This window comes from Pleurodeles waltl, chromosome 4_2 (genome assembly GCF_031143425.1).
Source record: "Pleurodeles waltl isolate 20211129_DDA chromosome 4_2, aPleWal1.hap1.20221129, whole genome shotgun sequence".
In the NCBI taxonomy this organism is placed as follows: Eukaryota; Metazoa; Chordata; class Amphibia; order Caudata; family Salamandridae; genus Pleurodeles; species Pleurodeles waltl.
Genome location: NC_090443.1, coordinates 295303609 through 295331325, shown reverse-complemented (window position 1 = coordinate 295331325; position 27717 = coordinate 295303609). Strand labels below are relative to the sequence as shown.

Below are 27717 nucleotides of genomic sequence, written 5' to 3'. Positions count from 1 at the left end.
TGACGATGACAGGATCCGGATGGTCAAAGTTGTACTATATGGAGGGGATTTTGTTACAGAAGGATTGCGAGAGCTTGATGCAAAAATCTTGTGAGAGTTGTGATCTAGTTGGAAGTGGCTACAGGCATAGTGAAGTCTTTGATGATGGCGAAGATTTCCTTGTTGCTGTTAGTGCTGGTGTCAATGCAATCTGCAAGAGCTGTGTGCTTGGTGTTCCGTATCTGTAGGTGGTAGCATCTTAGGGCTGATTTGAAGATGTCTTCATCTGTGGTTTCTTAACCTGTTCTACATTTATGATCCAGTTGCTTGCAGTGGCATTTCGTCAGCTTGAGTACCTTTGTGTACCAGCTGGCCTGTAGCTGAGCTCTTGCCTTTGAGTTGCACTTGAGGGGAGCCAGGGTGTCGGTGCATGTGGTGATACAGCTGTTGAAGTTTTTGATGGCTCTCCATAAGTCTCTGGTCTGCTTGTGCCGGTGCTTGGAGAGGGCAGACCCACTCCTCTTCTGGCATGCTTTTCCAGCTGGGCTGGGTGGTTGGGGTAGGTCTGTGATGATGCAGGATGGGTATGCTGAAACTGATGAGGATGTGGTATTTCTAGATCATAGCTCCTGGCTTGTCTACTGTGATGTTACAGATTGAGGAGAATATCATTCCTAATAGGTGTCTGGGAGTGAGGGATTGGGGGGAGAGGTTGGTAATGTTCTGGGTGAGTCCAAGGTTTTCTAGAAGAGCGGTAGAGTTTCGGTGGGTGTGGTCCTCTAGGTGAAAGTTAAGGTCTCCGAAGAGAGGGGCTTGCATGCTGCTGTGAGTATAGAGGGTGCATGCACGCTATTGTTAGTATGGAAGGGGTTGTTAGCATGCAAGTATGGACTGTGCTGTGTGGGGCTGTAGGCCACAGCAGACTCAGAAGTGCTCTTATACTGAGGCCTGCTGGGTATGACTGGAAGTGCAACTGTAGTAAGAGTTTCCTGGGGAGGGAGAGCCCAATTTTGCTTTCACGGTGACACCTGCTGAAATGATCTGGAAATGTTGTTGAAGTAGCCCCCGAGAAGGGAGAGCAAAGTACTAATCTCTCTCTGTCACATCCTCGAGGGGTGGGAGTACTGCTGAAATAACAGACCCGGGGTTCAAGTAGTGCTTTTACAGAGGCATTTGCTGGCAAGGTTTAAGTGTGCTGCTCAAGTAACTGAGACATTGAAGGGTTCGATAAACGTCTCTTAAAGTGATTCTTGCTGTTTGGGACTGGGAGAGCAGCTGAAGCAATGCAAGCCAATGCATGGGATTCAAAAACAAGAAATCTGTGGGAGGGAGCTGGGAGTGCTGCTGAAGTAACACAGGTATAAGGGAAGGAGACACAATTCCTGTTCTTACAGTGACGATTGCTACACGGGCTCTTGGTGCTGCTGTACTAACTGCTCCCAGAGAAAGAACAGCTGAATTCTCCTCTCAAAGTAAGACCTGCTGGAAGGGTTGGGGTGCTCCTACTAGGGTGACTACCTCACTCTTGCTATCATGGTCAGGGTTTCCTGCCTTGAACTTTTCACCTACAAATCTTTGTTATCAGGTTTGTTAGTCTAAATATAATTAGTTCATGGAAGCAAGCAAAGACTGCAACAATTGAAATTTATTTAGCTAAAATATAAAGGCTCAGGGCTGGACAATGTGTCCATAGTAGCATTAAGTGAGTTGGTTCAGTTTAACTGCTGAATAACAGCCCTGGGGAGTGAAATCAAAATACGGCTCTTTCAGTGACTCATGCTCTTATTGTTACCAGCTGACCAATTCTAGGAAGGCCGCTAAACATCTGCAGCATTGCTGTGAATGAATATCCACATGATTGAGTTGTTGTCTATATGCACTGGCACACTGTTGACTGTTGATGTGTATTACTTCCTCCATACCTCACTCACTTCAGACATCATGAACAAGAAGCCGCGGCTAGCCTGGGAGCTCTACCTGAAAATGGAGACATCTGGCGAGTCCTTTAGCTTGCTGCAGCTAATTGCTAATGACTGCTACAAGGTGAGTCCCCAACATGTGTATGGAACCTTACTGCTTAATCACTGTATGGGGCCAGACATCTCAAAATATATTTTTTTTAATTGCCATATAGGTACATTATGACTGTGAATGGTTAGTCTGTCAATGTAAAGAAGGGTTAAAATAATTGTAGCTGAATGTCTATCATACTCCTAATTGCCAGAAAAATATTCAGATAGTTAAGTGTAAGTTGTCTATTTAACTATTTACCAGTGATGGTCTGCTTGGTGTGATCATGTATTACATGCTGGGTGCAGTGATTGCCTGCAACTCTGACCACTTGAGTCTCAATAATGACTATTACCTTAGAAATGCTTAAATACAGATCCCAGAAGTCTTAAAATAATTAGTCTACTCAGTGTTTTGAATTTTAAAAACAGCTATACTTCAGTTATATGTTTTGCTACATTAAATCAAAAATGTATTTAAATAAAATAAAATGCCCAAATTCATTCCATCATTTCATAAAACCAATGCTCCAATGTTTTGGGCCATACTAGGTCTTCTATCTGAATAATCCTGATATATATATATATAGATATATATCTGGAACCCGTCTAGTAAATCACCCTTCAGGTAAAGCAGTTCCTTGGAGAGTTTTAATCCTGTTCCCGCAATATAAATCTGTAAATATACCATTCCATCTATGTCTCCTAAAAGAAATATTTTGCCTTAACATCCATCCATGAATAAATATGGTAGCTGCATTCACTGGTAAACGTATATTATCACACAGTCCATGGCTGTGGTGAACTCCGGAGCATCTCTGAAGCCTTACTTTGGTAGGCATCCAGGACTTCAGTTATCTGAAACTTTTGCTCTTGACTGTGGACATAAGAATGCAGGGCCCACGTCCTTCAGTGCCATCTATATTTTAAGAGAAATGAAAGTGCTTTACTTATGTAGCTCCAAAATGCTTATAAGTAAAAAGTAAAATTGGCTTATTTTATTCCCTATTTTCACACCTGTTTTTGAGTAGCAGAATCCTGTAGATGGCTTGACCCAGCTAATTGCATGGTTCTTCACAATTGGTGCTCCTAACCCAACTATCCTGCGATATTTGATAAAGAAACCCTTATTTGGTGGTAGACACGATTCTTATAGCCCTTCAGTGACACACAGCAATAACTTGTTTAATCTTGGAACAGCCTCAAGAGAAGAAAATGGGATATTCCTGTTCTCACAGTGCATGTATCTTCTTAAATCCTGAATTTCCCACCAGTTGCTATTTATTGAAAGTTTTACTTTTCCTTCCATCTCAATGGCAGTAGCGGTTTCTGAAGCATCTTTGTAGAGTCCATTTTTTTTTTTTTAAATAAAGGGACTCAGGCATTGTCTTGTTCATCAAGTGACCTGGGCTCCTAGTGGCTTACAGACTATTCCCCATAGTTTAAGGAGCTGGGTTGTCTTTTTAAGACAATTGCTTAATAGTTTAAATGTTCATTGGTCACTGCAAACAGTTGATAGATTTACAGTCTTCTGCAACTGCTAACACAAAAGCATCCACAGTAGGTCCAGGAGGGCCGAAGCAATTAATTTAAGGCTAACCTCTGTCGATTTTAAACCAAAAGGTCTACTTACATTAATTTCATTTAAACATATGTGGATAACCTGAAAAATTGCATATACCCATACCTTCACAACTTATTTTGGATGCTCCGGCTCTAAAACAGGTTATTTAAAATTATTACTGCAGGTAATGTCTTAAGTGGTTCTCTGGTGACAGGCTACCCCTCAAACTGCTGTCCATCTTTCCCCGCATGCTAGTTCAGAATATAGGTACTTGTTTTTCCTCAGTAGAGGACAGTGTTTGGAATTGTTTGATCACAACAACATTATACAAATAGAGGAAACATTGGGAGTGCTACTTTGGTTAACATATGTACCATATTTGCAGTAATACACCAACTGCACCCATAATTTGAGGCAGCGGTGATCCTATTGGATGCGGAAAATGCTTTTGATCACCTTCTTGATGGCAACACTCTTCAGGTTTGAGATGGGGATGTATACACCTGCTAGCCCTGTGGATTTCCTGCCTGATAGTCCAAACCAGTGACTTAACTTCAGATCTGTTTCCGGGGGCACTAGGCATGGCTGCCCGCTGTTGCCCATGCTTTTTGTACTTTCTGGTTACTGGAACGCCATATGCTTCTGTTTTCACTGAGGATGCTTATTGAGGTTTGTGTATCCAGATCACATTCTGTTGTTTGTCACAAAGCCTTGCACAAACCTCTGTCCTTTAGTATGAGAAATAATAAAGATTGGCGGATAATCTGAAATATCTATTAACTGGGGTAAATCTGAGATTCTCCTCTCACAAACAAAATGTCAAAAACTGAACTTGAATTTCCCGTTAGATGGTGGGGAACTCGGGTAAATACCTTGGAGTGCTCCTGAATAGAGACAAAGAGGACATAGTTAGACTAAACACAGGGATAAATGCCGCATTAAAACTGCCTCTTAACTTAGTTGGCTGTGTTGTGCTTAAAAAATGATACCTGATAGCGACTTCTAGTTGCAGATTCCTTGCCTTTTGAATTTCCTCCATGCATCAGACTGGATCTGGATATTTTTCTCGAGCAGTGTCCCTGCGTGCCATTAGGTGGCGTCGATCGGCTCCGTGTCTGTCATCAATGTCGTCCATGCTGGATATGACATTGCGGGTCTTATATAAGTGCCATCTTGGCGTGCTGACATCAGTTCTTTTCTTTCCACACCAGCCAGCACTGATCTGAAGAGAGCTACCCCTAAGTCATTTTTTGGCTGCTCTTTTTGACTTTTTGTCAAAGTGTTTTTGAGTTGTGTACAGCTCCTGGTGCATCAAGGATGTCATCTAAGAAGACCAGGTCAAGCCTTGCAGATCCTGTCATCGGGTGATGTCGGTGACGGATCCACACCTGGGGTGCCTTTGGCGTTTGGAGCAAGACCACGGCCCGAAGTTGTGCTCCGATTGATGGGCCATTCATCCAAAGTTTTTGTGGGAGCGGTCCTTGAAGCTGATGGTGGCTCGACTCCACGTAAGTTGAGGTCCCGGTTGAGAGGAAGGTCCTAGGAATGGTCACAGAGTCTCCCTTCGTCATCATCCTACTCCAAGTCCTCGGGCAATCAAGTCAGTCGAGGCACAAGAAGAAGTCGAAGAAAGCAAAATGCTCTCCGACTTCACCCTGTCCATCAGCCGACGAAGGTGCACCATTATTCTAGGCCTCCATCTGTGAAGCCTGTGTCTGGGCTGACTCCGCGCCTCCCCGAGTTTCCAGGAGCCAGAGCCACCCCTACCCAGCTAAAAGAATTTTATGAGACCATGCACCTCATTTTTTGGGCAGTCTGACACTGCTAGAGCACTTTCTGGCCCTGCTGAGTCAGAAGGGGCTTCTTCAGGATTTGTGCTAGCGGCTTTGGCCGAGGTTCCTAGGGGCACCCATGGATCCATGCTTGGACCTGGAACAGCGCCAGTCATACCATCTCACCTGCTCCATGCCGGTCCTGATGCAGTTGCTCCCGGCACCGCCCATGCCCCCGGGCGGTGCCCTCCTTATCCTCATTACTAACTATGCTACAGAGCCAGATGGGCGTTGTACGATGCAGACTTCAGCGCAAGAGCAGTGCCTCCTATGTCAGATCATGAGCCTGTTTCTTATTGTTGGAGGCTGGCCCTCTTTGTAGTGTACAAAACCAAGCACACTATGCAGAGGGTTCAGGCAACCACACGTTGGTGTCCAGAGGTAAAAATTAGATCACTTAAAGCTCCAATTTTTTAGGTAGCTGGTCGAGCAGTTAGGCTTATCCAGGAGATGTGCTAAGCATTTGCTGTACTCACAAATCCAGTCATGCACCACACACACTCAATGAGTAACTCGAGACCAGAATTCATAAAAATACTTCAGACTTTTATTTTAAGACCAAGATCTTTAGAAAACGCTAAGTACTTTTCAAGTTATGACTTTTTGAAGTTTTAGCAAAGTTTGTCTTTCTCTGGGTAATTACGCACAATTGGAATCATTGCACAGTCACCTTTAAAAATGCTCTAAAAATCACACAGTTGAGTTACCAGTCTCTTCTGTTTCAGGGTGGCGGGAGTGGTTGATGGGCACACTGTGCCAACTGGAGAGTCTCTGGTGGTTCCCAGTTCGGGCTGGAGCAGCGTTGGAGAGGTTCCTGGCACAGGCACAGGGCAGCCTATAGGGGCCACTTGGAAAAGGAGCTGGTTTAAAGATGGTGCCGTGGGGTCCCCTTAGGCTGTCGAGGTCGCAAGTGGTTGGGGCCCCGGGTCACACAGCAGATCCTGTGATGCAAGGCCCAGGGCAGCCAGGTGCAGGGTGAGTTAGAGGTCTAGGAGCAATGGAGTCCTTTGGAGCTTGAGGTGAGTCTCTTTGAGGGCTGCTTACAGGACAACGGGCCCCTCTGGTCAGAGGTCCAGGGTGTTCCTGAAGTCCCTCGACTGGGGCTTCCTCCTGATCCTTTTTCAGCTCTGGGGGAGATGGTTTTCTGCTTGTCCGGCGTCAGCTGACCAGTACCCAGGGTATTGGCGTAACTCAGCCACTAGAGGGCACAGTGCCACCAAACTCGGCACAAATGTAGGTCACGTCTGGGCGGTCGCCGATGTGTTGTGGGATCCGGCTGCTACTTCCGGTCACGGAGTTATCGGCCGTTTGGTGAAGTGACCCTCATCAGTTTGTTGGTTCTTGCTTGGTTTTTGAGTAGTGCCTCCACTCAGAAGGGAGATCTGGGATGAATCTTGAAGCCTGGAGGTCCCCTAGGTTTCTCTCGGTCAGTCCAGCATCCAGCTACTCCACAGCAGCGATTTTCGGGTCCTGGGTGCAGCAGGCAGGGTTTAGCGCCTTATCTTGGGCAGCAGGTCCTCAGTTCTTTTGCTGTGGTCTTCTTTTGGTGCTGGTCTTCTTTGTTTCTTCAAATCCTTTTCAAATCTAATTTCTGGGTCTAGGGGAGCCCACTAAATACTGAATTTAGTTGGCGTTTTAGGGGGAACCTGGTAGTGTCCAATGGGACACTTACTCTTGGGTGGCTATACCCACTACAGTGACCACTTCCTGTGGGAAGGGTCACTTCCCTAAACCTGATTGGCTATTTTCCTCCATTCTAAGATGGAGAAAAATTAAATGAAGTGTCCACTTCGCCTGCAAGCCCCTAGGAGGGGCGCATACTCAGTGAGGCCACTCCTCCCACCCTTTGTGTGGTTTCCCACCTTTGCTCACTCCAGAAGTGGGGGTTTGCAAAGGGGCAGGTCATCTGCTGCCAGCAGCAGGCCTGGGGATCGAGTTTCAAGGGCGGTAGCCCTTTAAAAACTCACTGCCAGGGCAGTGCACATTCCTGAGTGTGGGGGAATTAGCTCCTCCACCCAGGAAGGGCTTTGTTTCACAAACCAGAGAGACAGGGCTCTCCCCCAGGGTTTGTGTATTGGCTGTCTGGATGTGGCAGGATTGCTGGAACCAGTCAGCAACCGTGCAGGGATAGTTGGTTTTTGCAGGGGGCACCTCTAAGGTGACCCCTGGCTACATTTTATAATAAATCCAGTTCCAGCACCAGTTTAGATTTATCATGTTGTTTGATACCAAATAACCCAGGGTTCAGAGTAGCAATTATGTAGCTGGGAAACTCGTATTGACCAGTGTCCAGCACACATAATAAAATGTCTGCTCTGTTCACTCACTATGTCCCTGGTTTGGCAAGGATACAGTGGGGGCCTATTGCTCATGCAATTATGCCCTCACATATAGTATGGTGCGCCCTGCCTTAGGGCTGGAAGGCCTGCTAGAGGGGTGACTTACTCATTACATATGCAGTGTAGGGTGGACAGGGCACACATAGAGTGTGCCATATTGAGTTTGTATTTTAGGTTTGCACCAGGACACTTAGGGGGTCATTCCAATGTTGGCGGGTGGCGGAGGCCGCCCGCCAGAATTCCCCCCTCCGAAATACCGCGCCGCGGTCAAAAGACCGCAGCGGGTATTACAAGTTTTCCCCTGGGCTGGCGGGCGGTTGCTGAAAAACCGCCCGCCAGCCCAGGGGAAAACGACCTTCCCACGAGGATGCCGGCTCGTAATCGAGCCGGCGGAGTGGGAAGGTGCGACGGGTGCAGTGGCACCCGTCGCGTATTTCAGTGTCTGCAAGGCAGACACTGAAATACTTTGCGGGGCCCTCTTACGGGGCCCCTGCCGTGCCCATGTCATTGGCATGGGCACGGCAGGGGCCCCCAGGGGCCCCGCGACCCCCCCTACCGCCATCCTGTTCATGGCGGCTTTCCCGCCATGAACAGGATGGCGGTAGGGGGGGTCGGAATCCTCATGGCTGCGGAGCGCGCTCCGCAGCCATGGAGGATTCACACGAGCAGCGGAAAGTCGGCGGGAGGCCGCTGACTTTCCGCTTCTGACCGCGGCTGAACCGCCACGGTCAGAATGCTCGTTGGAGCACCGCCAGCCTGTTGGCGGTGCTCCCGTGGTCGGTGGTCGGCGGCCACCAGCCGCCAGGGTCAGAATGACCCTCTTAGCCTGCTTTGGCAGTGCTGGGTGCACCTAGATGCATAGCTCTTGAGGGTGGCACAATCAGCGCTGCTGCCCTCATGGGCTTACCCATAGTACCCCATGCCCTGGGTATCTAAGTACCTTTTACTAGGGACTTATAGTGTTAGCTAAAGGTGTATCCAATTACTTTTACCATGTTTTTGGAAAGGAACACTGGCACTGGGAACCTGGTTAGCAGGATCCCAGTGCACTCCAGTACAAGTTGCATTCAGAAACCAGGCAGAAAGTGGGGGTTACTGCAACAAGGAGCCAGTCTCTCACACGTATAAGCTAGGGCACAGTGAGGAATGGGAGAGGTCACTGGGCCCTTTAGAATAGCAGCTCAAAGACCCTTTGGACTGGCGAGCGGACTTGGGCGATGACAGTTGGACTGGACACCTTCCCAGACACTGGCATGCTTTTCCCTTCTACCACATCTCGGAGGAGGGTGCTTCATACTCAATGGCTGTGCAAAGAGCAGCTGAGGTCCTGGACCTTTAGCTGCCTTCGGTGGCAGTCGGGACTAACCTCCTGACATAGGTGCTTCAACCTGGAGCTTCATCCTCTGAACTCCTACTCCCCTTCAGTGAAGTCCTACAGATGTCCTAGTGGGTACCTGGTCTAAACCCAGCACAGGGGCTTCTGTGAACAGGACAATTGCCTGTGCCATCGTCCTGCTCCGGCAACCCGAGTTTCCTCATGTGACACCACACCCCTAGGAGCTTGGTTATCCAAGCCTCCACTTCCCAGGGCTTGTTACCTTCTGCACCCCAGGATAGGGAATCCAAGAGGCTGGTCGCACTTAGGAAGATGATGTTTTCTTCTGCCAGCATGGCAGACACTGCATGTCTTTTGGGCAATTTCTCCCACACCCTGTGGCATACATTTCCGCAACTGCTGCCAGATGTCCCGGAGGAGCCCGGGCTGTACTCTCCCAAGTAGTTGCTGATAGGAAACATGCAGCAAAGTTCACGATCCAACTTGAAGTGGATACGACCGACTCATTGGGCAGAGCAGTTGCATCAACAGTGGTTCCTAGGCCCCACGGTTGAGGATGTCTGGCTTTTTAGGGGATGTCAATCTTATGGGCATGCCCTTTGTTGGCACCCGTCTCTTCAGAGAGAAAGCTGACTTGACGCTTGAGCGCTTAAAGGATTCTCCTGCTACAGCCAGGTCCTTGGGCTTTGTGACTGCCCCTTGTCCCCCTTAGTCTTCTTTTTGCCCCTTTTGTGGCTATGGAAGGGGTACCCTACCATGTCCATTCCTGTCCAGGCACCGTGCTGCACATGCTGCCCAGCCTCTGTCTGGCCGGGGATGTGGGATCCACCAGACTCATGGATCTGGAAGCCAACAGTCTGGGCCAGTTCATTGCCTTTCCCCTCTGCAGCCGACTCCAAACCTTCCTAGTCTAACTCATCCCCACCAGGGACCAGTCGGAGGCAGGATATGCCATCACCTGCTCCGCTGAAAATCCATTACGTCAGGCAGGTGGGTTTTGCAGATAGTCTGAAGGGACTACTCCCTCCCCTTCGATACTACCCCTCCATCCATGCCACCATCCCTGCCACCATCCCATGATCAATTAACAGAGGGTCACCAGATACTTCTTTGGGAGGAACTTACGACACTCTTAGCCGAGGGAGCCATAGAAAGGTGTCCCATGCCAGAAATAGGCTGTGGTTGCCTTGCCCACTACGCTCTGGTACACAAAAAGGACAAGGCCTCTTCTTTATCCTAGACCTTCTGTCCTTCAATCTGTTCGTCAGGAGGGAGAATTTCAAAATGCTTACTCTGACTCAGGTTTTATCTGCTCTGGACCCATGAAACTGGATAGTAGCGTTGGACTGCCGGACTCTTATTTCCATGTTCTTGTCCTGCCTGCCCATAGGTGTTACTTGTGGTTCTAGGTAGACCACAAGCACTTTCAGTTCACCGTGCTTCCCTTTCACCTTACCAGTGCCCCTCGGGTGTTCACCAAGGTGATGGCGGTGGTCACAGCTCATCTGTGCAGGTCAGGAGTTTCAGTCTTCTCCTGCCTCGACGACTGGCTGTTGAAGGCAGGCTCTCCCCAGGCTGTTGTCTCCCATCTCCAGACTATGGAGGACCTCCTGCATTCACTGGGGTTCACTATAAACATGCCAAAGTCACACCTGACTACCTCTCAGATGCTCCCTTTCATCAGAGCTGTTCTGGGCACAGTGTAGTTTAGTGTTTATCCTCCAGAGTGATGAGTCCAGGATATTCAGGCTATGATACAGATGTTTCAGCCTCCATGCTGGATTTCAGTGAGAATGACTCTGAAGCTGCTGGAACTCATGGCCTCCTGCATCCTGTTGGTAAATATTGTCAGGTGGCATATGCAGGTGCTGCAGTGAGACCTGAAGTTCCATGTGGTGGAGCATCAGGGGAATCTCTCCTATATAGTCCACATCTCAGAGGGGACTGCGTGAAATCTGCAGTGGTGGTTACCGAAACACAGTTGAGTCAGAGGGAGAGCCCTCTTCCTTCTCCAACCAGAGCTGACAGTAGTGATAGATGTGTCACCCCTGGGCTGGGGTGGCCTTCTGGGAGAGGCAGAGATCAGAGGCATCTGGTCCCTGGAGGAATCCAGACTCCACATAAACCTGTTGGAGCTTCGGGCAATTAGGCTAGCATTGAAAGCATTTCTTCCTTCTCTCAAGGGGAAGGTAGTGCAGGTGTTCTAGGACAACGCCACTGCCATGTAGTACTGCAACAAGCAGGGTAGGATGGGGTTGCTGACCCTTTGTGAGGAGGCTCTGTGCCTCTGGACATGGCTAGAACAGCAGGGCATATCCCTGGTGGTTGAACATCTGGTGGACTCTCTGAACGCCAGAGCGGACAAACTCAGCCGACAATGCTAAGTCAATCACGAATGGCATCTCCATCCAGAGGTGGCACAAGGTCCCTTTCAGCAGTGGGGACAGCCTTGGTTAGATTTGTTTGTCTCTGCAGAGAACGTGCAAATACAGCAGTATTGTACGTTGGAGTTTCCAAGGTGGCAATTGGTCAGTGACTCTTTTTGTTTTGAGTGGAGCTCAGGCCTCCAGGATGGCTTTACCTCCATACAACTTCTGACCAGGGTTCTCAAAAAGATCAAGAACAACCAGGACCAAGTAATCCTTGTGGCTCCGGACTGGGCACGAAGAGTCTGGTATCCCAAGCTACTGAGCATAGCCATCGATACTCTGATCAGACTGCCTCTTTGGGAGGATCTTCTCTCGCAGCAGCTGCACACGGTTCTCCACCCGAACATGTTAAGTCTCCGGCTTCTTGTGTGGAGATTGAGCGGCAACAGTTGACAGCTTTTGGCCTTCCACCTGAAGTCTTTGATGTTATCTTGGCAGCTAGACGTCCCTCCACCAAAATGGTACACGCCTGTCATGGGAAGAAATTTGCGTCATGGTGCACAGACAAGTCTGTTGACCCTCGCTCTGAGGTTCTGTTGTTTATGCTTTCTCTGGCACAGCAGAGCTCAACTACGGGCACTCTCAAAGGTTATCTATCTGCCATTTCTGCTTTTTTGCAGTTGCCTGATCAACTTTCCTTATTTAAGTCTCCTATTGTGGATAGCTTCCTTAAAGGCCTTACTCATGTTTTCTCCATCCCTATTCATTATGCCCCAATGGGATTTGAATTTGGTTCTGACATTCCTAGTGTGCGCTCCTTTTGAGCCTTTCCTCAATTGTCCTTTCAGGCTTCTCAGATTGAAAACAACCTTCCTTGTGGCCATTACATCTGCCCGCAGGGTGAGTGAGCTGCAGGCATTATCATCTAAGCCGCCTTACCATTCCATCTATCCTGACAAAGTAGTGCTTCTCCCTAGGGCTTTCTTTTTAGCCAAAAGTGGTCACGCTGTTTCATGTAGGCCAATCCATCACTTTGCCTAGTTTTTATGCACCCCTGCATCCTAAGGAAGAGGAATGACTCCGCCGCCTGGACCAAAAAAGAGCATTGGCGTTCTACATTGATCGTACAAAATAGTTCCGGGTGGATGTTCAATTCTTTGTTGGCTATGTGAGTACAAAAAAAGGTCGAGCAGTGCAGAAGCAGACCATCTCTCAATGGGTTGTACTCTGAATTAAAAACGACTATGCGCTGGCCAGGAAACAAGCCCATGAAGGTTTGCATGCTCATTCTACTAGAGCAATGGTGGCAACCACTGTGCTAGCATGTGGAGATCCAGTCCTTGTTATCTGTCAGGCGGGGTCCTGGGCATCCTTGCACACATTCATCAAACAGTACAGCCTTTACAGTCAGGTCCATGGGGATGGGTACTTTGCCTGGTCGGTCCTGCAGGATTTGGTAGTTTGATCTTGGTTCGCAGACCCATCTTCGGGGATGGTATAGCTTGGGTATCTATTAAAAAGGTAAGGAATATGCAACTAGAAGTCTCTATTAGAAGAACAAGTTACTTACCTTCGGTAATGTCTTATCTGGTTGAGACATATTACAGTGGCAGATTCCTTACCAACCCACCCACCTTCCCCGCTCTGCGACCTGATTTCTATGGACAGGGACTCCCTTTCAGGACCCTAGTTTTGACGCACCAGTGGTCATTGTTTTTTATGGAACTGCGCTTCTGTCATGAGAAGCAGTAAAAAGACATTTATGTCAGTGCACCGGGGTGGTGCCAGAATAGGGCCTATGATGTCATATCCGGCACGGACGACGACATTTGCAGAACCTATCTATGCCACCTAACAGTATGCAGGAGTACTGCTCGAGAAGAATCTCTGGATCCAGTGTGACGCATGGGGGGAAATTCAAAAGGTAAGGAATCTCTAACTAGAATATGTCCCTACTAGATAAGACGTTATCAAAGGTAAGTAACTTGTTCTTTAGTACCAAACTTTTTAGATTTGTTTACAAATGTGCCCATTCTTCTGAATAATAAATTCTTCAGCACATCATTCATTAGGTTGGTGTGACCCAATAAACAGCACCAAATCTATTGGGAAACCTTGACGTTCCCTTAGCATGGGTGCAAATTTGAAGTCCTAGGTTTAGAAACATTTTACCTTGCTGTACAGAGTCCCTTTGCTAGACACTGGTACCATCAGGATAACATACTTCCCTATTTCATACCAGAAAGAGAACAAACAATTCCACCCTAGAAGCTCTGCTACCAGGAGGATTGCTGAGACCACTAAAGGAAGTAATCACAGTGGCTACCACATGCTAGGTATACAAACCCATTTGTAATAAAGCTGGACGTTTCTCTGTTTACCAGCATTTCCATCAAACCAAAATCCTAGCCTCCCACTCATTAAAGAGCACACAGTGGTGCAATCTGTGCGCAAAGCCTATTTGACAACAATGTGACATCATTATATTGTGGAAAATTCCTCACAGTTGACCAATATAAGACTTGGTCTGACCTTAACTTGATAGGCATATTCACGTGTTTCCGACTGAGAAATACTATCTCAGAGGTGACCCTGGGCTTCTGTGAAGAACTAGAGGACTTCAAGCCACTGCCTCGTTTAATCATAGCTGCAGACTTTTAAGAGATGGGTTTCCAAAATTATGTACCATGTTCACTGAGGGAAAGGGAGGGTAATCTCAGTCGCAGCAGGGTGGTCTCGGAGATGGACATCAGTGAAGGTCTAAATGATGAAAGATGGAAATATCGTTGCATGAAAACAAAGGCAGTCTCCCTACATTTCAGCCAAAAACGACTTCATTTTAATTTGCTGCATCAAGCATATCGCCCCCCCCCCCCCCCCGGAAAAAAAACACTGAATAGGAACTTCTTAATCCCACATTTGTCCCAGATGCCAAGTAGTCCCTGTAGGTTTTATTAACATGGACTGGTATTGTGAAACGCCTCACCCCCCAATATTTGATTTTTGGTGCAAGGTCATATAGATTATAGGTCACATGATTACCTGTCAGATATAGCCAGAGCCATTACCGCTCCCTGTGAATATGTAATACAGAATCCACAATTTGAAGAAATTAAATCCAACTATGGGGTTCCTGAATAGAAGAGATGGATATACATTCATATTAAACACTGCGTAACCCCACCCCACAGTATAACCCGTGCCAGCAGGCCTCTTACCACTTTCGAGAAATGATTAATTACCAAGGCTGATGATAAACTAATGCACTCCAGCATCTATACATTATTGACCCGGGCTCCTGACTCCACCAATTCACCAGCTCAAAAATCCTGGGAAGCAGAGCTAGAACATTCCATCACTCAAAAGGATTGGACCTGCGCTTAGTCCTCCAGCACAGCAGGAAGATAGGCGATGCTCACAATAATTCATTTTTGGTACTGTTCCCACTCTAGATATCAAAATGATACTCCGGATCTTCTGAGGGATGTTGGCGTAATTGTGAGAGCCCAGGCACTTTACTCCCCTTCTCTGGCGATATCCCAAACTCAAACATTACTGGGATGACGTGTTGAGCAGTGGCATAACAAAGGCCCCTATGGTGCAGGGGTCCCCGAGCTGCAGGGGGCCCTCTAAGCACAGTACGCTGTGCCCGGGCAGCAGGCCCCTGACTAGGGCCAAGGTGGAGGGGCACCATCCAGGTACTTTACAGGAGGACCCCCTCAAGTTTCTTTACGCCACTGGTGTTAAGAGAAATAAATTACATTTTTGACACCGAAATTCCACGATTCCCGAGTTATGTTCTACTAGGGCTCCTGAATAAACTGACTTTCCTTTTGCGTTCTTATAAAGAGAAAGATAGCAATTGCATTAGCTCTGTGTGCGGCCTAGCAAGTCCTCACGTCCAAGTGGGGTACAGACACAACTCCAGAACCCTTAGAGTTGTCGCACATATTCTGGCACCTTCGAGGGATGGAGAAACTTGCTGCAGCGTTGGAGAACAAACCACAGTATTTGACAAAATGTGGGCACCTAGCTTAACATTCCTAGCAAAGAATTCATATGCCCTAATTATATGTGAGTGCTGCGACTCACCACAAGCGCGGTCACAACCTAACCTCTAAATTATGTTTTCTGTGGCGAACAACAAGATCTATCATACTGAGGCCAGTTGTATAGACCGCCTTCAGAGGGTGGGCTAATTACTGTTCCTGTGGTGCGGATTCCTATTGATCCTAATGTCCATTGTATGTCCCGCCCCCCCCCCCCCCCCCCCCCCACCTCCTATCCAGTTTTCCTTACCCACGAATATCACTTACCTTTCCTACTCCGCGCTGAATTTGCCTCACCTGTCGATTGATGAGGTGAGTGTATGTTTCCTTGGCGAAATAAATAGATTTGCAGCATAAAACAGATCCAACACAGTTATAAGATTTACAGTGATTGCTTTACTGTTAGCTAAACGTAGAATATCCATTAATTGGTATAGAGCAGTAGTACTCAAAATACGGCCTGCGATCAGCTAGCGGCCCTGCAGACATTTCCGTGTGGCCTACAAATCTTAACCCATGCCCCCTGGTTGCACCAGAGAAAGCTGATCGAGGTCTGTGGTTTTTGGCTAAATCTCCTAGCCAAGCAACGCCGTTCGGGGATTCTGGCATTTATTGCTACGGGGCTACCCTGCTCATGGAACAAGCCGATATGACAGTAGTTCACCTTGTACGTTCAGCAAGGCAACCTTGCTCATAAATTAAAGCTTATTTTAAAGGACAGTGACTGGAGTTGCCTACAAAAGTAACTGTGGGAACTGTAATTGTTAGTACAGTGGGGCAGGGTCAATGAGTGTGGAAAGGGGGTCAGGCAGGTAGTAAAAATGTAACAAAATATTCTGTGACTATTTTGTTGGTCTTATAATTTACAGGTAGCTGAATATATTCTGTAATGCAAACACTTAAAATAAAAAAATAAATGCAAGTTAGACTAATCAGATGTCCTTGAGTGCAACATGGGGGCTAGTAAGTTAAATCCCGGTTGGTGCAGTGGGGAAATGTGGTGCATATTTATGATGATTTGAGGTCCTATCCTGTGGCTGTAATGCAGGTCTTTAGTTTAGCAATTTGCAAAACACGGTAGAACGTATCGATTCCAACAATATAAGATAAGATGCTGCAAAATATGCCAAGAATTTGAAAGAAAGCATTTTCTGGTAATCCTTGTAAAAGGTGTGTTTTTCTTTTCCGTTCCCGTAATCCCCCATCCACCCTGTCTTCTGGGGAAAGTCACAGTATCAATGCGGCCGCCAGGCACACAACAGACCGTACTTTTAGGTCCCTGAGAGGTTTGTGAGTACCCATGGTATAGAGGAACATCCTCCAAAATTGATTTTTGGTTAAAAGACATGGCCACGTGTTATGGCAGAATTGAGACAAATGGGATCCCGCACCACCCCACCTTCGGACCCAAAGACACCTGTGGCCTACTCAGCTCTTATCTGGCGGAACAGGAGATTGGGGACAGCGTCCATAAGGGGCAACATGTAGATGGTACCCTAGACCCTAATGGTGATGAAATTCATCACCAGACATTCACAAATTTCAGATGCACTCCTTATACATTGTAGAATCAACATAAGGGGAACATGCAAGGTGGGGACTGCAGATGTACAAAGAAAACGGTAATATGTATTATGCAATGTGTACATATACATTTTCAGAATGGAGCAGGAGAAAAGAAAGACACGAGTTGTCCTAGAAACATAGAGCTAAATGTGATGGCTAATGGTGTTTTTTTCACTGACAACTGTTTGGGTGTCCAGAGTTTTGAAAGCGCTATCTTGCTCCCACTGTATCTACGAGTTGGTCACTATCTTCTTGCAAGGTGCCTCAATACTATCAAAGAGAAGCCATACCACTGCTTCCTAACCTCAGGAAAATCCCAAATCAAGACAAAACAATTCTTGTGAGCACACTTTAAAAGCAGTTAGACACGCCTGAGAAGCTTCTTCATTTTGATTTTTTTTATTTCTTCCAGAAACTTCCTCTACCCAAAACAAGTTTTGTCAGGTCTCTTAGCCGTGACTTCTTCAGGGATCAGATTATGTTGTGTCTTCAAAATTTGTGTTTTGTTTCATACAACTAATTTGTATGGTGCACTGTACTCCATGGTATCACTTGAGGAGACAAGGTCCACATTTGGTGTGAAAACGTGGATACTTGCTTGAGGTCAAATTTACTAGCTCACTGTATAGCAAAAGAGTCTATCATACTTGTGACTGCATTCAGCAAAGTTATACAAGACTCATATAACTTGTTACGCTATTTGGATGCGTGCACAAAGTGGCTCGATGTAAGGTGTTGAGCTGACCTCACGCACTGAAGTTGTTTGAAACATGTTTGCTAGAGAAAGTACACAGACGAAAAATAAAATACATCGAAACAAACCAACTTCTCAGACATTTGTTGCTGTGTTTAAAGCATGCTCACAGAATTGTTTTGTATTGTTTTTATACAAGTTGTCCTTACGCAGGGTATTTGTTGATTCCAGGCTGGGAATATTAGATACCACTATACCACATAATTATATGTAAGAAAGAAAGAAGGAGGTCATACAGGAAATGCCTCTGGGAGGCCAAAAAAGACAGTAGGAAGGACAATGTTTAAACCTGTATGCACTAGTGGGAGGGCTAATCAGTAAAGGTTCTGGCATTTTGTTAATAACCTACAAGCAAACGTGTATAAAATGAGTAACTGTATATAACATGAAACACGAGTGGAGAACCTAAGAAATGTATAAAAATTAAAAGTAACGACCTCAGCAGACATAATGCCTTCCCTTGAGATAACCGCGACACTGATCCAAACAGAGCACATTATCACAAAATCCGTCAAAAAAGCTCTTAGGTTAATATATGAAAGTGTGGCTCCAGGCCCAAGTGGCCTGGTAGGCTTCATGTTTAAATTTGATATTGGCTTTTGGTCAAAATACCTAACTCCTTTGTATCAAGCCACTTAAATGTTTGCCAACGTCCCGACTCATAGCTCTGGTCAATATCGCATCCCATACACTAAAAGGGGACTCAAAAGTTCCAATCAATTATCTTTTGATAGCTTTACTGGACATCAAAGCCAAAGCCTATGCAAGAATTCCGGCAACAGAACTTGAAGATTGGGCAGAAAAAGTAAATGTAACACTGTACTATCACACAGGGTTCAGGCAAAGTGCCTCGACCATAGACAATGTAGTTGCATTCTCATATCTTGCCGATAAATCGAACAGCTACTCCCGGCCTCCAATCCTCACATGCTGCAAAACAAAGCTTTTGACGAAGTGAATCGACACGCGTTTTGGAAAGATTCTGGCAAGTTGGGGCATCCCTCTTCCCCTACTTAAACCAATGATTTCACTTTATTCCGACACATGGGCCAGAGTCAAACTCAGCCAAGGGGACAGAAAGAAGTTACTCAAACAGGGGCATCAAACAAGGCTGCTTATTGGCCCTGCTATTATTTAACCTGTATACCACCGACCTAGGGATTGCAATCACAAAGGCCAAATCTCCCCCTCCCACAAGGATCGGCTCATACAAAATTCATATACTACATTACGCAGACGACTTAGTCATCCTGGACCAAACAACAATTGGCCTAAAGTGACTGCTAGATAAATTGCACAATTATAATCACAGTAATATGTTGGTGGCAAACACAAGTAAAACCAATGTCATGGTCTTAGCGAAACTCAAAGAGAAATCAAAGAAAGTTTGGAAACTGAGCCCAGCAAGAGTAGAATATACGAAAACATACAACTACCTGGGTGCTTGGTTAGCTGATAATAGTGACATTTGTACACATTTAAGATCTATGGGGAAATAGCACAAACCTTAATATTCACTTTATGTAAACTAAACATAAAATTATACAGCCCTTCGGCAGAGACCATTATAAAGGTAATCAAGGCCAAATTAATACCAACAATTTTGTATGGTCAGCAAGCCTTTCCGTCAAAAGTGGACTGCATGTTGGATAAACTACAGTTTCTTACAAGAGAATATGTTAGCCTCCCCGCTATATCCACCAGCTCAGATTCAGCTGGAATTTGAATCTGATAGTCCACGCCAAGGCAGAATCACTAAAGGCAGTACTGCAGGTCTTCTTTAATGGATCAGCCCATGACATTACCCGATGATTAAACCAGGTGCATTCTGATCCAGCCCTTGACTTAGACATACTAAGAGCTGGCAGTCTACCGTCCTCTGCACTTAAATAATTAATAAAAAGTTGATAGCAAAATCATGGGAAGCAGATGATCAAACCTTTTAGCAACAGGAATAGTTCAAACTCATCCGTTCCTCTTATGCAACTCCATGTTTACAATACTACCTGAAAGAATCATTAGGTGGAGTATGCAGGAGAAATGTTCTCGTCGCTAGATTCTGGATCTCCCACTCAAAGATTTTCAACCGCAGTGGAGGAACAAATCCATTGTCACTTAAAAGTGTAGATTTTGTAGCAGCAAGAAAGAATCCTTCACTCATCTACTTCACTGCTGCCCAAAATTTGGGACCGCTCACCAAACTCTTTTGAAACCTCTGGTTATATTGTATGGATGACACACTTGTAAGGAAGCTCTATCCCTCTTGTTTTAACTACGTTGCCATCATAATCCTAGTTTGCTACAGGACATTTTTTTGACATAATTTTAAATTCACTTTAGCCCAAGTGCGATTTAACCTAAGGCTGTTCCCTGTAAGAACTCAGGAGACCGCTAAATTGCTTCAGTACACTTACAGAAATAAGGGTCACAGACTTAATGTATGAGAAAATAAGTGTCATCCACAGCTTAGTTCTTTTTTTTTGTTGCCTTTTGAACTTCATAATAGGCCACTTCACATCAAATCAAATCAAATCAAATCATTAACATTTATAAAGCGCGCTACTCACCCGTGCGGGTCTCAAGGCGCTAGGGGAAAAAGGGGGGTTATCGCTGTTCGAACAGCCAGGTCTTTAGGAGTCTCCGGAAAGTGGAGTGGTCCTGGGTGGTCCTGAGGCTGGTGGGGAGGGAGTTCCAGGTCTTGGCCGCCAGGAAGGAGAAAGATCTCCCACCCGCCGTGGAGCGGCGGATGCGAGGGACAGCAGCGAGTGCGAGGCCAGAGGAGCGGAGGAGGCGGGTGGGGACGTAGAAGCTGAGGCGTCTGTTGAGGTATTCCGGTCCCTTGTCGTAGAGGGCTTTGTGTGCGTGGGTGAGAAGTCGGAAGGTGATCCTTTTGCTGACAGGGAGCCAATGCAGGTGTCTCAGGTGTGCGGAGATGTGGCTGCTGTGGGGTATGTCGAAGATGAGGCGGGCCGAGGCGTTTTGAATGCGTTGCAGGCGATTTTGGAGTTTGGCTGTGGTCCCGGCGTAGAGGGTGTTGCCGTAGTCCAGGCGGCTCGTGACGAGGGCGTGGGTCACGGTTTTTCTGGTGTCGGCAGGGATCCAGCGGAAGATCTTGCGGAGCATGCAGAGGGTGAGGAAGCAGGCGGAGGACACGGCGTTGACTTGCTTGGGCATGGTGAGAAGAGGGTCCAAGATGAAGCCGAGGTTGCGGGCGTGGTCTGTGGGGGTCGGTGCGGTGCCGAGGGCCGTGGGCCACCAGGAGTTGTCCCAGGCGGACGGGGTGTTGCCGAGGATGAGGACTTCCGTTTTTTCAGAGTTCAGCTTTAGGCGGCTGAGCCTCATCCAATCTGCGACGTCCTTCATACCCTCTTGTAGGTTGGTCTTGGCGCTGGCGGGGTCCTTGGTGAGGGAGAGTATAAGTTGGGTGTCGTCGGCGTAGGAGGTGATGATGATGTCGTGCTTGCGTACGATGTTGGCGAGGGGGCTCATGTAGACATTGAAGAGTGTCGGGCTGAGTGATGAGCCTTGGGGTACACATCTGCACCCTAAACCAGCATTAGACTGTGCACAATGAATCCAGCCTCAAGCCAGCGGGACCTTACACAGAACGAGAAAGTAATTTGGAATGGGGTCTCTGGAGGTGGTGGGTGGATCCAAAGGCTGAAGTGCATTGTGTGTAATTCACCTGAGGACATATTAAATGATATAGTACAGCTTAAATTTTTAACTTGGATAACATGTTCATTTTGTTTTATGTACTGGGGTTTTACCAGTGTGTGTACTTGTACAGATTGTAATCATATACAATCAATTTTACAAAGTACAATGTATGTACTGGTAGGCAGAAACATAATATGTATGGCCACTGAGGGTTCTCCCTGTTAAATCATCTAACCCTGAGAGGTGTGCTCTTAGGTCAGGGTCACCAATGTGTACCCCTCATTCAGAGAGTGGCCATGGCCCCCCACAGCTAACTTCGAGAGACTGGTGGTGTCAGAAGCATGATCAATAGTGAACTTGCCCAGAACAGGCTCCTTGCTTGTGTTCCCTGCAAGTGCTGATCATGTAGTGCCCGTGCCCCTGTGATTGGTAGAGTACCTCAAAATTCAAACACTGATGTTTGTCCAGCTCTACCCATCAGCACTGGCAGCCATTTCAACAAGCAGAGTCTTGCACAATGTTCTCAACTTCCAAAGCAAAACTGCATGCAAGTGTAGCAGAGAAGGCCTCTTTTCCAGAGGTAGCAGTCTACTATCGACTATCTTCCTTTCAAGCTGTGGGTAAGCTTGGACCCAAGACTGGAGAAAGCACAGCTGCTACCGTCCTATGACCAAAAGACTGCTGCTTGTTGAAGAAGACACTGGACCGCGCCTTTTATAAGTTCTTGCCTGCCTTTGAGATCTAGTGGCAAGTGGCACGGAGAAGGCTGTTAGGAACAAGCAGGAGACAGCTGCACGATTTAATCGAATCACCATCATCGTCATTGGTCGGGGCCCAAGGAAAGATCCATTGCCTTGTGCTACTATTGAGAGTGAGCTTCCTTTGTCCACAACCTTGCCCACACTACAGGAAAGCTTTTGTGTGCCTTCTAGTTTTATCACGTTGGCCTTGAAGACTATCTTATTTTCAATCCCTGGCCTGGGAAGACAAATAATTAGATGGAGAATAATGCCATAAATATTGATAGCACGTCTCTAGCTTGTGTGGGTTCAAAGCTATTCACATTTGAGACCCCATTCTTTGTATGTGTCTCCTCATTGCTACATCGGTGGCCGGTGCCCATACCTCAAAAACCTGTGGGCATTGCTAACACTGTTACAATTCCAGCTGTGACTGACCTTTCTCAAAATATGGGGCTTTCAACAGTTTAGTGGCATGGTGCAGAACATCTAGTGTATGGGCAACAGAAAGAACTATTTTCTTTGAACAAATGACCAGTGGTTTCTAAATTCCAGTGGACTCTGTTCAAACAACAGATTCTGTACCTTCGATCGTAAGGAGTGTCTGTGTGCTTGCCAAGGACAGATGTGAGCACATTGTACTTTTTGAAGATGGTTCACAGGTAGTAATTTGGGTCCAGAAAGGGTCTGTGGCAGATGCACTGAAACCTCATAAAATGTATTTACCAGCAACCAATATCACTGCTGTGAAAACAGAAATATACACTTGACTTTAAATTATATCAAGGTGAACTTTTACCCAATCTATGAGTATTTTTACGAGACAGTGATTTAGCCACTCCTGCCCCTTTTCAATCACTGAGCACCTCAGTCTGGATCTTGAGACCACAGACAGTTATGCCTTTAAAGAATATTTTTTGATGACTGTGAATTTGTGGGGTTCCTGGTTTTCCCAGTCCTTTCACTGAGGACCCAGACTGCCCTGAGACCAGAGGCTTAGTGTTCATGAACACTGTTCATTCAATGACACTGTCCATAGACTCCAACATCATAGATCTTCGCTCATTAGCTCTACAGTAGTGTTTGGGGCGATGCCTCTGGCTAGGAAGGAACTGATCCACCTGATCTACATCACCTTCTTGAAGAAGACCTAGACTGTTTTTCTTTTTGTTTTTTCACTTGGGTCTACTAGTACTGTGGCCCCAGGGCATCAGTTGTGATCCAGTCTGATTGTTACAGCTGGAGTCAAGTAACCTCTTACAGCTCTGGAATCCTAGTAACTAGGGTCCATAATTTCTTACCGTTAAAAAGCCACCTGTCAGCATTTCAAATCCTCGTCAAGCTTCTGAAATCCTCTCAGGCACATTTGTTCAGTTTGGATCGAGAAAAGGAAGGAATTTGAAAGATGAGTGGCAATGCTAAAACATGTGAATTGGTGTGTCTGCCTTCTCCATTTGAAAGTCTGGTCATTCTGAACAAGAATGACATTACAAATAGTGGTGTTCTATGTGAAAACGGGCACTTGTAATCAGCAACTTTTTATGTTGACGGTTTGTTTCTTCTTGGCACAATATTCCAAGCTATCTCCATGCAGCCCATATACTAAAGTAAGATGATTTCTATTTTTTTTCCAAGCAGTGACAGTCAATGTGCTTCATTACCTTTTACTGTGCATGCATTTTATATTCTCTCTTACTTGTGCAGATGGGCCAGTTCTATTACTCAGCCAAAGCTTTTGACGTGTTGGAGAGGTTGGACCCCAGCCCTGAATATTGGGAGGGCAAGAGAGGTGCCTGTGTCGGCATCTTCCAAATGATCCTCGCAGGCAGAGAGCCTAAGTGAGTACTATGAATAAACAATATAGTAATTTCCAGCCCTGTTGACAGCCATCACATTTTCTGGGGTATGTCACCTTCCACATTCATGCCAATTGGTTCTCATTTATGTGAATAAAGTAAAAATTAAAAAAGGTTCAAGAGTTTGAGTTGGGCACTTGTAGGTACTCAACACTGTGTTTTCATACTGAAGGTTTTTGTCCACAAGCTTGTCTGTTTGAAAGGTGTGAGAGCTGCACCTGTACTTTTTATAACCTGCTGGTAATTCATATTGATAACAAAAACTCTTTCTGGCTAAGTTAGTGAAATTCAAGTTCTGCTGACTTGAGCAAGGTAAATGTTTTCTACATAGTAGGTGGGTTTTTGAATCAATGTGCCCCTTTTTGATGAAATTGTTTACATTTTACAACAAAGAAACATTCTTTGAAAATCCAAGAAAATCAAGAACCCACTTTAAAGATATCGAGGTTATTATAGTGTCTCAGTTCATATTCAAGAAATGATGCATCAGATTTGCAGGTTCAGTTTTGGTGCATTTATTAATTTCATACATTGAAGATTTCTTGGGGGATACAAGAAGAGACAGCCAACACGTGTTTCGCCCCCTTGTGGTGGGTTCACCTGGGGCTTTTTCAAGGCTGCAGGTAACAAACAGAAATCAACTTAGGGTAATAATACTATTGAGATTGATAGATTGAAATGTAAGTGAGGAAGCTAAAAAGGTGCCACCCATTAATTCAAAGTGGTGAATCTACAAAAGAAAAAGTATATTAGATGGTGATCCTATCCAAGTGGTAGTCCCATAGCCTGAATTGAGTATTCTCCATTCTATCATAGTATCAGACATTGATGTTATTGGGAGTGACTTAAGCCTCACAGTATCTTCCTCCCACAGGCCATTTCATCTTTTTATATGTTATCTGACAGACAGGGGGTGTGCTTCAAGACCTCATCATCACATAAAACACCAATGTGATAGTCACTTTAATCTTTCAGTGCCAGCGCACCAACTTTACTATTAGTGCTCATTATAATTTTACCTTTTATTTTGACTACTGCCACAACCTCAATGAGCATGAATCTTGGATATCAACTGTCACGAATATTTATTTCTAATCCTTTTCACCGCTTTGGGCTAGGCTACGGGACTACCACTTAGATATGATCACCATCTAATATCTTTTTTCTTTTCATAGATTCACCACTTTGTATTAATGGGTGGCACCTTTTTAGCTTTCTCACTTACATTTCAATCTCTCAATCTCGATAGTATTATTACCCTAAGTTGATTTCTGTTCGTTACCTGCAGCCTTGAAAAAGCCCCAGGTGAACCCACCACAAGGGGGCGAAACACGTGTCGGCTGTCTTTTCTTGTATCCCCCAAGAAATCTTCAATGCACAAAATTAATAAATGCACCAAAACTGAACCTGCGAATCTGATGCATCATTTCTTGAATATGAACTGAGACACTATAATAACCTCAATATCTTTAAAGTGGGTTCTCGAATTTCTTGGATTTTCATTTTGGACTTGGGGTAAACTGGTCCATACCCCTATTGATTACCCACTGCCTAACAGCTAAACTGGGCATTTTCGAGAAAGGGAGAGATGGACCATTGGCTATCTATATCTGAAAGATACATTCTTTGCCTACTTTTTTCTTCAAACTCCTTGCAGGTCTAGCAATTCTGTATAAACGTGCCATCAAGTACTACATGCGTCCAGGAACACAAAGCAATTTGTTATGACACTTATGAATCTGCAAATGCAGAGTACGAATAACCTTGTACATTAAATTAGGGTGTCAGCTGACAAATCTCCAATGCTGGGTATTCCAAAAGCTAATTCAGCAAGAGATGAGACCTCTCTGCAGTATCACTGGGCAACATTCCTTTGTAGAAATGTGTGAAGTGGTTAGAGGTCACGAAAGTCTTTCACAGGTTACTGTCTGGCTTTGTCATTCAGATTAGAAAGTGAACCTAAAAATCTAGCCAAGGGCCTCTTCCATATCTTGACAAAAGTCCTGCTTGAACTCCACTCAAGATATAACCTGCAGGCAGGATCCCTCCCTTCCTGTTACCTTGGTTTTCCAGATGGATATTCTCTGTTAGAGGGAGGTACCCTTTTTTGATCCAGATTTTCTCCCATTCTGAGGCAGTCTCTTATCATTTGGACATATCTACCAGTCACTGTTGTCCTACTGTCTTCATGTCTGTCTCTATACTGCCTCGTGTCTCCTCATCTGCATGTTTCCTGGTTTATTGTCTCAGCTGCTTACTGTGCACCATCACTGTAAAGAGCATGTCATGGCTGAAGTCATATATTGTGTTTACTGACATTCATTTCCCTGGTTGTGTCTCGACAGGGAGACCTTACGAGAAGTGCTGCATCTTCTCAGAAGCACAGGCAGCACCCAAGTGGAGTACATTGTGCGTATTCTGAAGAAGTGGGGCAAGGAGAACCGTGTTCCTGTTTGAGGTGAAGATTGCCAGACTCTGCAGGGATGACCAACTGCTGCTCTGTATGTCCTGTGGGAACCAGAAATGTTGCCTGCGCTGGAACCTGACTCTTCTATCAAGCCATGCCTAAGTGCCTTCTAACGAGACTTTCAGTGCTGCACTGTTACTACTTTGAAACATTTCTAGTCATTGGACTCATCCAGTCTCAGACATCCTGACCAGTGATGGCCATCAGGCTCATCCAGCACAGCTCAAGAGTACCTGCACAATTAGCACTGTGTGGTAATTCATTAGGTACAGCTCTCCTGTTTGAACTTGTCTCCCCTCCACTCTTGCTCTACCTCCCTTCCTCTAGCTCACCCCACCCTGTATTTTTTAATGTTCTTGTCTCTCCCATTGCATGTATGTTTCTTTCCATTGCGCTATATCTCTTCCAAGCCCCCTCTTCCATTCTCCCGCTGATCATGGAGAGGAACAAGATGAAGAAGTGCATTCACACTGGGGGATCTGTGCAGGCACAGTATAAGGGCATGTGAGAAGATATCTGAGTACTCTACAGTACAAGGAAAGACATGTGACAAGGGAGCAGGTCAGTGCTGGGAAGAGTCAAATGAAATACTTATGCCTTGGGCAGACGTTGTGCAGAGAACGGTGCAAGGACAGACTTGTGCAGGGTTGTGATTGCAGGAAAAGGCATATGTTAAGGCATGTACCCAAGAATGACTATTTAAGAAGGCTTCACGCCACTTTTCCCCTTCATGATGGGAGGCAGCAGTACTGCATGATTTACAGAGCTCGGCTGTACCCTCTCCTTCTCGGTTAAGCATCTAGCTGTGGCTGGACTCACAATGTGCCCATTATATGTTCCTCAATTAATATACTCTTATAGGATCAGACTACTCGCAGTGTTACAAGCAACATAAGCTTTGTGCTCTGGGTGGCCTAAATGTTGAACCCTGTTGTGGTAATGTGTTTCCCTTTTCATAAATAAAGATTATTTATGCATCTACCAAGGCTATTATGTTTATAGGCAGATTGCTTCAAATTCTTCTGTGTGGAATCAGACCGTGACATAGGATAATTCATTATCTGATCTGTAACAGATTTCAGGCATATACCCCATCTTTGATGGATCCCAGGCATGTCCATGTCCAAACTCTATTAAGATGCTTAAATAGAGCAAAGTCTGGCAACGGGCATACTGCCAGAGATCGTAATGCAACTT

General features: G+C 45.8%; 1 protein-coding gene across 2 annotated transcripts in view; it reads left to right on the top strand.

Moving 5' to 3' along the window:
* The window catches only part of IFT56 (intraflagellar transport 56), a 674300-nt gene extending 646798 nt beyond the window's left edge, over positions 1 to 27502 (top strand). Inside the window, exons 16-18 of one of the 2 annotated variants that reach the window (XM_069231232.1) lie at positions 1916 to 2022; positions 23902 to 24035; positions 26399 to 27502. In XM_069231232.1, coding sequence (XP_069087333.1) covers positions 1916 to 2022; positions 23902 to 24035; positions 26399 to 26510 — 353 coding nt within the window. In that variant the 3' untranslated portion in view covers positions 26511 to 27502. The remainder of the gene's footprint in view (positions 1 to 1915; positions 2023 to 23901; positions 24036 to 26398) is intronic. The other variant, XM_069231233.1, reaches the window with a different exon arrangement.
* Positions 27503 to 27717: the final 215 nt, after the last annotated feature.